Source organism: Bufo gargarizans, chromosome 2 (genome assembly GCF_014858855.1).
Source record: "Bufo gargarizans isolate SCDJY-AF-19 chromosome 2, ASM1485885v1, whole genome shotgun sequence".
Taxonomy (NCBI): domain Eukaryota; kingdom Metazoa; phylum Chordata; class Amphibia; order Anura; family Bufonidae; genus Bufo; species Bufo gargarizans.
Genome location: NC_058081.1, coordinates 384,249,007 through 384,262,481, shown reverse-complemented (window position 1 = coordinate 384,262,481; position 13,475 = coordinate 384,249,007). Strand labels below are relative to the sequence as shown.

Below are 13,475 nucleotides of genomic sequence, written 5' to 3'. Positions count from 1 at the left end.
CGTGGCCACCCAGTAATCGGCACAAGTTAGAATGTGGGCAACTCGGCGGTCGTTGCGGAGACACTGCAGCATGTAATCACTCATGTGTGTCAGGCTGCCCAGAGGCAGTTATCGGCACTGGCCATGTTGGTGGAGTACTTGAAACAGCACAACAATGAACACGGATCTCGCCCAGTCATTGGGGTGAAGTGGTGCTGTTCCGCCAAGCGACTCACCCGTGCGTGCTGCAGCTGAAACTCCACACAGTCTGGCCAGCATGCGCAAGGTGGAGTTCCACCCTGTGGGCACGTCGCATATGAGGCAGTGAGCGGGAAGGCCGAAGTTACGCTGCAGCGCTGACAGACGAGCAGCAGCAGGGTGAGAACGCCGAAAGCACGCACAGACGGACCGCACTTTATGCAGCAGCTCTGACATGTCGTGGTAATTTTTAAGGAATCTCTGCACCACCAAATTCAGCACATGCACCAGTCAAGGGATGTGCGTCAAACTGGCTAGTCCCAGAGCTGCTACGAGATTTCGCCCATTATCGCACACCACCAGGCTGGGCTTGAGGCTGACTGGCACAAACCACTCATCGGTCTGTTGTTCAAGTCCTGTCCACAGCTCCTGCGCAGTGTGGGGTTTGTCCCCCAAACAGTTACGTTTTAAAACTGCCTGCTGAAGTTGATGGTGAAGGCGTTACGCTGAACGGATGAGGAGCTGGTAGAGGATGAGGAAGCGGAGTAGGAGGAGGAAGCAACAGTAGGCAAACTTAAGCGCCCTGCAATCTTCAGTGGTGGAAGGACATGTGCCAAACTGCTATCCGCCTCAGACCCAGCCGCCACTGCATTTACCCAGTGTGCTGTTATGGAGATATAACCGCCCTGACCGTGCTTACTGGTCCACATATCTATAGTCAGGTGCACCTTGCCACAGATGGCGTTGCGCAGTGCATACCTGATTTTGTCCCCTACTTGGTTGTGAAGGGAAGGGATGGCTCGCCTTGAAAAGTAGTGCTGGGCACAACGTACTGTGGGACAGCCAATGCCATAAGGCCTTTAAAACTATCCGTGTCCACCATGTGTGGTCGAGGACTTCATCATCCTCCACATCATCTTCCACCCAGTCTTCACCCCTGACTTCCTTGTCGGTCTGCACACTTTCGAAAGCCCCAGCAGTTGGCACCTTTGTTTCATCATCATCCGAGACATGCTGCGATGGCCCTCCCATGTACTCATCTTGAAAAATAAGTGGTTGGGCATCGGTGCACTCAATCTCTTCCACTTCTGGGGCAGGGCTAGGTGGATGGCCCTGGGAAACCCTGCTAACAGAGTCATCAAAAAGCAGAAGAGACTGCTGCATGACTTTGGGCTCAGACTGCTTGGCTGATTTGCAAGGGGGTGAGGTGAAAGACTGATGGACATCGGCTGCAGGTGCCAACTGTGGTCTTTCAGCATGAAACTGGGTGGGAGACAATGTGAAGGAACTTGATCCACTGTCAGCAACCCAATCTACTATCGCCTATACTTGTTCAGGCCTCACTATTCGTAGAGCAGCATTAGGCCCGACCAAATACCACTGCAGGTTTTGTCGCCTACTCGCACCTGAGGAAGGGGTTTCATTTATGCGTGTAGCTGGCTGAGATCGACCACGTCCTCTCCCTGCAACAGGAGCTCCACCAGCAGCACCACGACCTGGGCCACGTCCCTTATTTGAAGCTCTCCTCATATTTTTTACATTTAGGATCTTGCCCTAAATGGGTGTTTAATTAATAGTAGAATAGAATGACAGTATGTAAAGGGTGTATCTCACACGGCCTGAACCAGACTAGGCCTCAATAAAATATTATTTTGCCCAAAATGGCTGTATTTCAAATGCCAAATTCAAACCCCTGTATGTAGAGGTAGTATCTCAGAGGGCCTGAACCTCTGTAAGCCTGCAGTAAATATATCTTTGCACAAAAAGGCTGTATTAAAAATGGCTGAATCAAACCCCAGTATGTATAGGGGGGATCACAAACGGTCTGAACCAGTGTAGGCTTGAAGTAAATATATCTTTGCACAAAATGGCTGTATTTCAAATGGCTGAATAAAACCCCTGTATGTATAGGGGGGATCACACAGACCCCGAATCAGTGTAGGCCCGAAGTAAAGATTTCTTTGCACAAAATGGCTGTATTTCACATGGCTGAATCAAACCTCTGTATGTATAGGTGTGAATCACACACTCCCTGAATCATTGTAGTCCTGAAGTAAATATATCTTTGCACAAAAAGGCTATATTTCAAATGGCTGTATTTCAAATGCCTAATTCAAACCCCTGTATGTAGAGGTGGTATCTCACAGGGCCTGAACCTCTGTAGGCCTGAATTCAATATTAGTGCACCAAATGGCGGTATTTAAAATCTCTGAATGTAACCCAAATGTATTAAGGGTGTATCTCACAATGACATCTGCTTCAAAGGCTGCCGACTAAATTTTTTGTGCCCAAACGACTGTTTGTTTAACAACTGAATTTGACAGCAGTACAGTCCTGGCCAAAAGTTTTGAAAATATTAGTTTTCTAGTTTTCACAAAGTTTGCTGCTAAACTGCTTTTAGATCTTTGTTTCAGTTGTTTCTGTGATGTAGTGAAATATAATTTCAAATGCTTTTATCGACATTTATGCAGAGTCCGTATTTGCAGTGTTGGCCCTTCTTTTTCAGGATCTCTGCAATTCGACTGGGCATGCTCTCAATCAACTTCTGGGCCAATTCCTGACTGATAGCAACCCATGCTTTCATAATCACTTCTTGGAGTTTGTCATAATTTGTGGGTTTTTGTTTGTCCACCCGCCTCTTGAGGATTGACCACAAGTTCTCAATGGGATTAAGATCTGGGGAGTTTCCAGGCCATGGACCCAAAATGTCAACGTTTTGGTCCCCGAGCCACTTAGTTATCACTTTTGCCTTATGGCACGGTGCTCCATCGTGCTGGAAAATGCATTGTTCTTCACCAAACTGTTGTTGGATTGTTGAAAGAAGTTGCTGTTGGAGGGTGTTTTGGTACCATTCTTTATTCATGGCTGTGTTTTTGGGCAAAATTGTGAGTGAGCCCACTCCCTTGGATGAGAAGCAACCCCACACATGAATGCTCTCAGGATGCTTTATTGTTGGCATGACACAGAACTGATGGTAGCGCTCACCTTTTCTTCTCCGGACAAGCCTTTTTCCTGATGCCCCAAACAATCGCAAAGAGGCTTTATCGGAGAATATGACTTTGCCCCAGTCCTCACCATATTTTCTACAGAAGATCAATCTGTCCCTGATGTTTTTTTTGGAGAGAAGTGGCTTCTTTGCTGCCCTTCTTGACGCCAGGCCATCTTCCAAAAGTCTTCGCCTCACTGTGCGTGCAGATGCGCTTACACCTGCCTGCTGCCATTCCTGAGCAAGCTCTGCACTGGTGGCACTCCGATCCCGCAGCTGAATCCTCTTTAGAAGACGATCCTGGCGCTTGCTGGACTTTCTTGGACGCCCTGAAGCCTTCTTAACAAGAATTGAACCTCTTTCCTTGAAGTTCTTGATGATCCTATAAATTGTTGATTGAGGTGCAATCTTAGTAGCCACAATATCCTTGCCTGTGAAGCCATTTTTATGCAACGCAATGATGGCTGCACACGTTTCTTTGCAGGTCACCCTGGTTAACAGGTCAAGTGTGCCATTTTAACCCAATCAGCCTGACATAATGATCTCCAGCCTTGTGCTCGTCAACATTCTCACCTGAGTTAACAAGACGATTACTGAAATTATCTCAGGAGGTCCTTTAATGACAGCAATGAAATGCAGTGGAAAGGTTTTTTGGGATAAAGTAAATTTTCATTGCAACGAAGGACTATGCAATTTATCTGATCACTCTTCATAACATTCTGGAGTATATGCAAATTGCTATTATAAAAACTTAAGCAGTAACTTTTCCAATTTCCAATATTTGGCCACGACTGTATATGACTATGTAATGTCACACATGCTGATGCTGCAAGGCCTGAAAATAGTGTTTTTTTGTGTTTTTTTTTGTCAAAAAAGTGTGTTTTTCAAATCCCAGAAAATGATTGGTGTATTTCTAGCTTAAATTGCACACTGACTAATACAGATGTTGTAGCTTGCCCAAAAAGTATTTTTTTGCTAACAGAATATAAATGCTGTATATATTAAACTTAAATTTAACACTTGCAGATCTGGAAAATACTTTTTTTTTTGTCAAAAATGTGTGTTTTTCAAACCCCAGAAAATGATGGGTGTATTTCTAGCTTAAAGGGACACTGACAGGCCCAATAAGCATAATTATCTATATATATGCATGCACAGGTCTTCTAATGTGTATTAAAACATATAAGTATAACCCCTGTCCACCTTATAAATACAGCAAACTCATGTTTTATAACCTGATGTAATCGCTCTTCTTTCTGCCCAAGGGGCGGTGTTTCGGCTTCACTTGTGCCCAGCCAGCCGCACCTCAACCGTTGTTTTGAAGCGCCAACCCAGCTCATCAATATTCACTTCGCTGGGCGGCTTCTGCTGTCCCCGAAGTTCCAAGATCCCGCGCATGCCCAGTAGAAAGCTATGGGATCTCCGAACGTTGGGGACAGCAGAATCCGCCCAGCGAAGTCAATACTGATGAGCTGGGCGGCGCTTCAAAACGGCGGTTGAGGCGCGGCTGGCTGGGCACAAGTGAAGCTGAAACGCCGCCCCTTGGGCAGAAAGAAGAGCGATGACATCAGGTTATAAAACATGAGTTTGCTGTATTTATATGTTTTTAATACACATTAGAAGACCTGTGCATGCATATATATATATAGATAATTATGCTTATTGGGCCAGTCAGTGTCCCTTTAAATTGGACACTGACTAACACAGATGTTGTAGATTGCCCAAAAAGTCTTTTTTTGCTGACAGAATATGAATGCTGTATATATTAAACTTGAATTTAACACTTGCAGATCTGTAAAATACTGTTTTTTGAAGAAGAAAAAAAGGTGTTTTTCAAACCCCAGAAAATAATGGGTCTATTTCTAGCTAAAATTGCACACGGACTAATCCAAATGTTGTAGTTTGCCCCAAAAAATTGTTGATTTGCAATGTCCCAAAAGCTCAGATGCAGTGCTGGTGCACTGAGCATGCATAAAATGGCTGCCGTCTCCACCCACCTAACAGGATTATAAATATAAAAGTTATTTATTTTTTTGGTCAATGGCCCCAGGGCAGGGTAAAACGATTTTGTCCCGCACCCACACGACTATTTCTAGGTAGATCGCTGAGTTAGATTCTCTCCTATTCTCTCCCTGAAATCACAAGTCCAGCAGCATCCTCTCCCTACACTTGTAACAGCAGAGTGACGTGCAGCGCTATGTGACTCCAGCTTATATAGCGCCTGGGTCACATGCTGCTTTGGCCAATCACAGCCATGCCATTAGTAGGCATGGCTGAGATGGCCTCATGGGGCAAGTAGTATGACGCTTGTTGATTGGCTGCTGTGCAGCCTTTTCAAAAAGCACCAAGAAAACACCGAACCCGAACTTTTACAGAAATGTTTGGGTTCGGGTCCGGGGTCCAAAAAGCCTAAAGTTCAGTACGAACCCGAACTTTATAGTCCGGGTTCGCTCAACCCTAATTATGACCCTCATTATCCAATGTCGTATAACGATTACATCATATGCAATTTGGTGTTTGGATTGTGACCATACAGTAAAATGAATTGAACATTAATGAGATCTATGGATAATAGACTAATAAATACGAATAGCTGTTTATTGAGAAATAACCTGTTACAGGGTAAATAATAATAGGAAGCACAAAATCAAATGCAAATGTGAAATAGGAAGACAACTCCCAATTTTTCATAGCTATTCTTCCTTTTGTATCTGGTCCTGTTAGATTAAAGATAATGTCTGGGCTGGAAACTAGTAATAGATTGTTGAATGTAAGATGAAAATATGCTTAATATACTGTATGTTCCATAGTGCAGAGGAAACTGGAAGATCTGAATTGTGACTACTGCGGTCACTTAGCAGGAAGAAAATGGCACTTTTATCCTGGGCAGGATCTCTAGAATGAAGGATTGCATTTTGTACTGAACATTTATAAATGCAGTTACTGTCTGACTCTGTACATAAGGTTATGCATCGGTTATGTAACTGTGTGGGAGTGCATTGCAGTAGCAGCACCATTTATCTGTCTGCCTCAGTCCAAAAACATGCTTGTTGCAAAGAGGTACTTCCAGAAAGCTTCCCAGCGAGCTTGCTGATGATATGATGAGAGTACAGGCTCTCACCTGATCTTCTGTATTCAGCAGGGCAGAGTGCACATCAATGCTTTAACAAGTCTAAAGCCACTGGAGAATCCTAACCTGCCAAGCAAAGTAGTATTTGTGAAACAATGAACAATGGCCTCCAGCAACCTATTCTAGAATGTGAGAAGCACAGGTTGCCTCCATTTGCAGAGCTATCTGGGGTGGAACGGGGCCTCACTGCACAATACACTCTTGCAGTAGCATATACAGTCGTGGCCAAAAGTTTTGAGAATTACATAAATATTGGAAATTGGAAAAGTTGTTGCTTAAGTTTTTATAATAGCAATTTGCATATATTCCAGAATGTTATGAAGAGTGATCAGATGAATTGCATAGTCCTTCTTTGCCATTAAAATTAACTTAACCCCCAAAAAACTTTCCACTGCATTTCATTGCTGTCATTAAAGGACCTGCTGAGATCATTTCAGTAATCGTCTTGTTGTAGGCTGGAGATCATTATGTCAGGCTGATTGGGTTAAAATGCCAGACTTGACCTGTTAAAATGAGGGTGATGCTTGAAATCATTGTTCTTCCATTGTTAACCATGGTGACCTGCAAAGAAACGCGTGCAGCCATCATTGCGTTGCATAAAAATGGCTTCACAGGCAAGGATATTGTGGCTACTAAGATTACACCTCAATCAACAATTTATGGGATCATCAAGAACATCAAGGAAAGAGGTTCAATTCTTGTTAAGAAGGCTTCAGGGCGTCCAAGAAAGTCCAGCAAGCGCCAGGATCGTCTCCTAAACAGGATTCAGCTGCAGGATTGGAGTGCCACCAGTGCAGAGCTTGCTCAGGAATGGCAGCAGGCAGGTGTGAGCACATCTGCAAAGATCTAAAAGCAGTTTAGCAGCAAACTTTGTGAAAACTAATATTTATGTCATTCTCAAAACTTTTGGCCACGACTGTACTATGTATTTGTGTGCTAGGCTGCCATGTAGGCATATCGTAGGCAGGATCACATCATTAGCATCTGTTGTAGAGCAGTGTAGTGAGATCCCACCTGTCACCTCCCCCTGAAAAGCTCTGCAAGTGGAGGCAATCAGTCCTACTCACATTCTAGGACAGTTTGTTGGCAGATTCCTTTAAGGTGTCCATACATATTAAATAGAAGTAGAATTATGCTTGAACAACCACTGAAGAAACGATCATCCTGTGAACGATAGTTTCGCAAACACAGCCATACATGTTAGTACACATTGGTCGATACGGTTCAGACTAGCCATACATGTTCAGTAAAACCAGGCATTGAATGAAAGAGCTTTCTGGGAACATTATTATCGGGCTGAAATTTCATGCAAGGGCAAATTCTTTTCAGATAATGACTGAAAGTGTGAAAAAATCTCATGTAAATGTTATAGATTGCTACTGTGTCTTTGATTAGTATAATGGGATCTCCACATCAATACTGTATTTAGAGTGTAAAGTTAAGTTTTTTACATTTACCAATAATAGGGCTAACTATTATAATTGGCATGTGTACAGTTAAAGAGCCAGCAGTCACCTAATAAACAAGCAAACGTCTGTTCATCAGGTGAGTGGGTCTTTTGGCCTGGCTCCAAAAATCTGTGTTTCTGTGCACCAGATTGTCCTGTGTGAGCAGCATGCTGTCCAAAAACAATTAATCTGTATGGGGACAAATGACTGCTGCAAGTACATGTAGCTCTCATCTCCTCTGACAATCAGGCAATTATTTAGAATAAAGGGTTTGTTCCCAATAATTGCCTGTAAAATCAGTAAATGTAAAAGGACCATTAGACATGCAGTTTAAAAATGTATTAGAACGGTCATAGTGGTTGATGCGGTTTGGTGCACCTTTAGAATACCAGGGGCATAACTACTATAGCGGCAGACCATGCAACTACTATGGGGCCCAGGGCAAGAGGGGGCCCAATTGGGATCATACCCTCTTCTACTGGGGGTGAAAACTTGGTCAGGACTCTACCCTCTAAGGCCTAGTTCACACGAACGTGTGTGATCCGTGGCCGTATTGCGGCCCGCAAATTGCAGGCCGCAATACAATGCCACAGTTCTGTGTGCATTCTGCATCAGGGATGCAGACCCATTCACTTCAAACTGCCTTATTCCAAGTTATTAGCATGCCATTACGCAAGTCTGTTTGTTATTGGCAACGTCCTGTAGTGGAGCCTTGTAATACAGGGCGCACAAGCTCACTGTGCTTTTTTTTTTCTTCCCTTCAATAACCACTCCACTATGTGTAGTGTCAGTTATGGGTGGATGGTTTGACAGACCAATAAACAGAATGATGAATTTTGCTATAACAAATGATGGACATGGAGCAGAAGTTGTGTTATACATTTAGTTACAAGAAGCATGTTTAATATGTGGAGGTAGAAAATGAGTTGGTTAGTGTCACGTGTCTTGCTGATGTCAGGATGGGACAGCAGACACATGGAAAACAAGGACGTAGGATTTATTTGTGGGAAGCGAGAAAACAATTCCATTCCATTTGGTGGAATTTGAAAAATTAGGTGCAGATCGTCTGGTATCTGCAAAGACGGATCCGCACCTATAATGCAAACGATTGTATCAGTTCAGAACGGATCTGTTTGCATTACCATGAACAAAAAAAAAAAAAAATGTTTTTTTTTTTCATGATAATGCAAACGGATCCGTTTTGACTTACACTGAAAGTCAATGGTGTCAATGGGAGGCAGATCCGTTTTCAATTGCACTATACAGCGTTTTGGTGTCCGCCTCCAGAGCGGAATGGAGGCTGAACAGAGACAAACTGATGCATTCTGAATGGATCCTTATCTATTCAGAATGCAATGGGGCTGAACTGATCCGTTTTGGGCCACTTGTGAGAGCCCTGAAACAGATCTCACAAGCGGACCCAGAAACACCAGTGTGAAAGTATCCTAACACTCGTGCTTTCTGAGATTCCTGAGATGTGTTATCTAAACTAAGCAAACACCTTCAATTGCTGTAGCTATATTACAATTCTGTGCTGCCTCCTGCTTACCTGAATTGTAATATGCAAGCAATGAGCCTGGAATCCTAATACAGGCTTAGGCTGATTACTGCAGTGGGATGCCTTCCTTTATTAACTCCGGAGGGAGGCAGTCCGGCCCGCAAAAAAACGCACGCCTCTGGGTTTTCGGCTTCTCAGATGCCGCGGCCACACTTGACCACAGCATCTGAGAAGTTAAATGTTCCCGACTGGCATTACCACCAGTCAAGGATATTAGCCGCTGGTGTCTGCTGTATGAAACAGCAGGCACCTGCTAGCTATGACGCTCGTTCCGGAGTGGGCATCATCTTTAAAGACCAGACATCCGTCGTACATGTATACAGCGGATGTCGTGAAGTGGTTAAGGGTGGATAGTTGTTTATTTTAACTCCACTATCAGACTTGAGACCTTATCTCTACCAGTGTAACTGTCATCTGACTTCCCACAAACTACAAATAGAAAGTCAGTATAATTTTGGCATTTTCAAACCGAAAATCATAATGTATCTCAAAATCTATATAACTGAAAGCATATGCAAAGTTTACTGACCTTTTATATAACGTTCTCATTTAAGATAGAAGAGTAGAGTTTAATTTACTGTATAGTGTATTCTAGATAGGAATTGAAGAAGGTCTATTAAAGAGGTTTTCCAAGACTATAATATTGAAATACTGTAATCAGTGGTTCAGCATATTGATGCTCGTGTCAGGGTTCAATCTAATTGATGTAATCCTTGGAGAAAAAACAGCCTTAGGATCGTCCAGAAACAGTATGATATGCTACTGGACATCATGTTACTTTATGCTAGAGCAATACTTAGTGTAATAATATTTTTGTGTTGTCATTTTTATTATTTAGGATATTTTCCCATTGGAAAGTGCTAACAACATACGATCTGCACCAGTTTCCCCTCGAGGCAGTCCAAGCGATGTCCGACCAATGGTCAACTCCCAGTACATCAATCCATCCAGACTCTACACAAACAACAACAATAATGCTATAGAATCACAGCTGTCTTCACACATGGGCAGGATCAATATCTCTTCTCCCCAAAGGTACGTTCACATCCAGATCTTCAATCTTATGTAATCAAAGGTGAAAATATGTGATTTACATCTATTGACGTTTTAGGCTACTTTCACACTAGCGTTCGGGCGGATCCGTTCAGAACGGATCCGCCCATAATAATGCAGACGGAGGCTCCGTTCAGTACGGATCCGTCTGCATTATTTTAGCAAAAAAAAGCTAAGTGTGAAAATAGCCTAGTACGGATCCGTCCAGACTTTCAATGTAAAGTCAATGGGGGACGGATCCGCTTGAAGATTGAGCCACATTGTGGCATCTTCAAACGGATCCGTCCCCATTGACTTACATTGAAAGTCTGGACGGATCCGTACGGATCCGCACGCCTCCGCACGGCCAGGCGGACACCCGAACGCTGCAAGCAGCGTTCAGCTGTCCGCCTGTCCGTGCGGAGGCGAGCGGAGCGGAGGCTGAACGCCACCAGACTGATGCAGTCTGAGCGGATCCGCCTCCATTCAGACTGCATCAGGGCTGGACGGCTGCGTTCGGGTCCGCTCGTGAGCTCCTTCAAACGGAGCTCACGAACGGAATACCGAACGCTAGTGTGAAAGCAGCCTTAGCCAGCTCACTCTTATGATCCATGGTTCTTTCTAGAACATGAATGTAGATGTCCCTTTTGATAAACAGTAGATTAATAGGGAAGACTCAGTATCAGCTATTTTAGAATTAAACCTTATCCACAAAAGTATTTCAAAAGTGTTTTGAAATTTCCTTCACAGAAATAAACTGATTAACATACAGTGAGATTCAGAGTGGAGTATAGATCTCAGTCTGGTTGTAGCTTTGGAATGAACATGTATCTACAGAATACTGGAATCACCAATGAACATGGCTTTGTATAGAATATTTGTAATTGGAATCCAATCCATCTGCACTGAATAATATGGATGTGTACATTTACTGAAAGGAAATTTTATGTATACAGTGATACTGCCAAATATTGCTTAGTGAATTTAGTTTCTACAAGCACACAACATACGTTTCTCACTATTAATTTTCTTTGTATTGTAAACAGTAAAATAAATGTTGTAGCTAGATATGAGCGAATTTCTAAAAAATTCGATTTGCTGGTTTGCCGAATAAAAAAAAAAAAATTAGGTTCAATCCGAATTTATTTGTGGTGAATCGTGTAAAAAAAACGGCTATTTCCTGGCTGCAGAGAGCCCGAACAGTGGTGTAGAACACTGTGCATTGCAGTAACACACATAGGGAGTCTTCTGTGGTACTGAAACAATACTGTGAGTCAGTATGACATGCAGACGACAGGCGTCGCTCTTAGAATTACTGCACACATCACTTATTTGTGCTGTTACGGGGTCAAAGCTGACCAAATAACTCAAGTGTGAAATCGGCCTTACAGGTCAATGTTAGTGTCAAGAAGAAGCGCACTCCTTTTACACAGTTGGCAGCTGATTCCACATAGATGTCTGCAGAACCTATTCTATTAAACGCTTATACAAGTATAGCCCCCCCGGACAGAGTGGAAAGGGTGTCAACAGTAAGTTTGTGCTGACGTCACTGATTATTTTGCTCTTCCTCGGATCTGTCAGAACAATAACCCAAAAAAAACGGATTGGGTCTGTGGAGCATCTGCCTTCACTCGGTCAATATTTGGTCAGTAATCCATCAGTATTGCTAAAGGCAAAAAAACAGGAGTGGATCCAAAACAGAGATGACACATGAATGGAATATTTGCATGTCTTCTGTGTTTTGTACCTACTCCTGCTTTTGACTACCAAATCATAAGATAATTCTGATGCAAGATAGAGACCATGTCATGCAGGCCTTACAGCTGCTACACAGACAGGATCCGTTGTGTGTCTCATTTTTCCTTCCTTCTGACAGATCAGAAGGGTAAAATAAATGATGATGTCAGCCAGGCCGAAAGGCAAACTAGTGGCTCAGTCATGAAGTGTGGAGGGTGGGAACAGCATGAGAAGTACACAGAGTGGCCCTATCACATAGTGGTGAGGTGGAAGCAGCATGAGGAGACCACAGAGTGGCCCAATGACAGTGTGGGGGTGGCAGCATCAGGAGACCACAGAGTGGCAAGGTGACATAGTGTGGAGGTGGCAGCAGCGTCAGGAGACCACAGAGTAACCCGGTGACAGGGTGGGGAGGTGGGTGGCAATACCAGTACCAGCTGAAGATGGTAGGTGAAAGAAGGAGCACTTGGCATCAGATGTGTGGCATCAGGCAGGGGGCAGCATCAGAATAGTAGCTGAGGCAGGTAGCCAGAAGAAACCGGTCTCTTTTGTTGGTGTGGCACCATGGATGATCTTGTCTGATGCATCAGACATTGGTGGGTGGAAATCCTGGCTGATCGACACCCGATTCATCTTGACAAGAGTCAGTCTCTCTACTGAACAGCGAATAGGCACTTATTTTTTTCCACTTATACACGCCACAAAAGGCTTTAGAATATATAACTCCACCGCTGAACGGCAAATAATATATATCTTTTTTGCCACTAATACACGCCAAAAAGGGCTTTAGAACATATAACTGCACCGCTGAACGGCAAATAAAATATATTTTTTTGCCACTAATACACGCCAAAAAGGGCTGTAATTTTCTCACTTCACCACACAACAGCTAATGAGCCTTTTTTTCCCCCACTAATACAAGCTAAAAAATACTGTAGAACATATAACTGCACCGCACAAGGGCAAATAAGACGTAGAAATATTTCCTTGTAGTAAACCCTGTTAATGGCAATTAGGATCCGCGGTCCATGCAGCAAGGTGTAATATGATTGTTCCTATTACCCAGGCTGTAAACTCCCCTACTGAACCCTGTTCTGCTTTAATACTATGGAATGATTCCTCTCTATCCTTTCCCTGAGCTTCTATACAGCAAAATAAAAGTTTTAAAGTATTTTCAACCACTGTCCCTAGCGCTTGCTGACGTCTCTCCCTGCACAAAGTACACTGGAAAATGGCTGAATCCAAGATGGCTGAGGCATCACAAGCCTGGCTGACTGCTGATTGGCTGCATGCATGGCATTGTAGGTCATTTCTCAATCCCAGAGTTCTTTGCTCCATGTCCTGACACATGCAGCAGCCACTTTAGGGAAAAGCGAAGCCTGAGAAAATTCGGATTCGGTGTAAATT

At 43.5% G+C, this 13,475-nt stretch overlaps 1 protein-coding gene across 3 annotated transcripts in view; it reads left to right on the top strand.

The window, feature by feature from the left end:
* PDLIM4 (PDZ and LIM domain 4) overlaps positions 1–13,475 on the top strand; it is a 409,933-nt gene that overhangs the window by 354,759 nt on the left and 41,699 nt on the right. For all 3 annotated transcript variants that reach the window (XM_044277674.1, XM_044277675.1, XM_044277676.1), the window contains one exon: positions 10,138–10,334. In XM_044277674.1, coding sequence (XP_044133609.1) covers positions 10,138–10,334 — 197 coding nt within the window. The remainder of the gene's footprint in view (positions 1–10,137; positions 10,335–13,475) is intronic.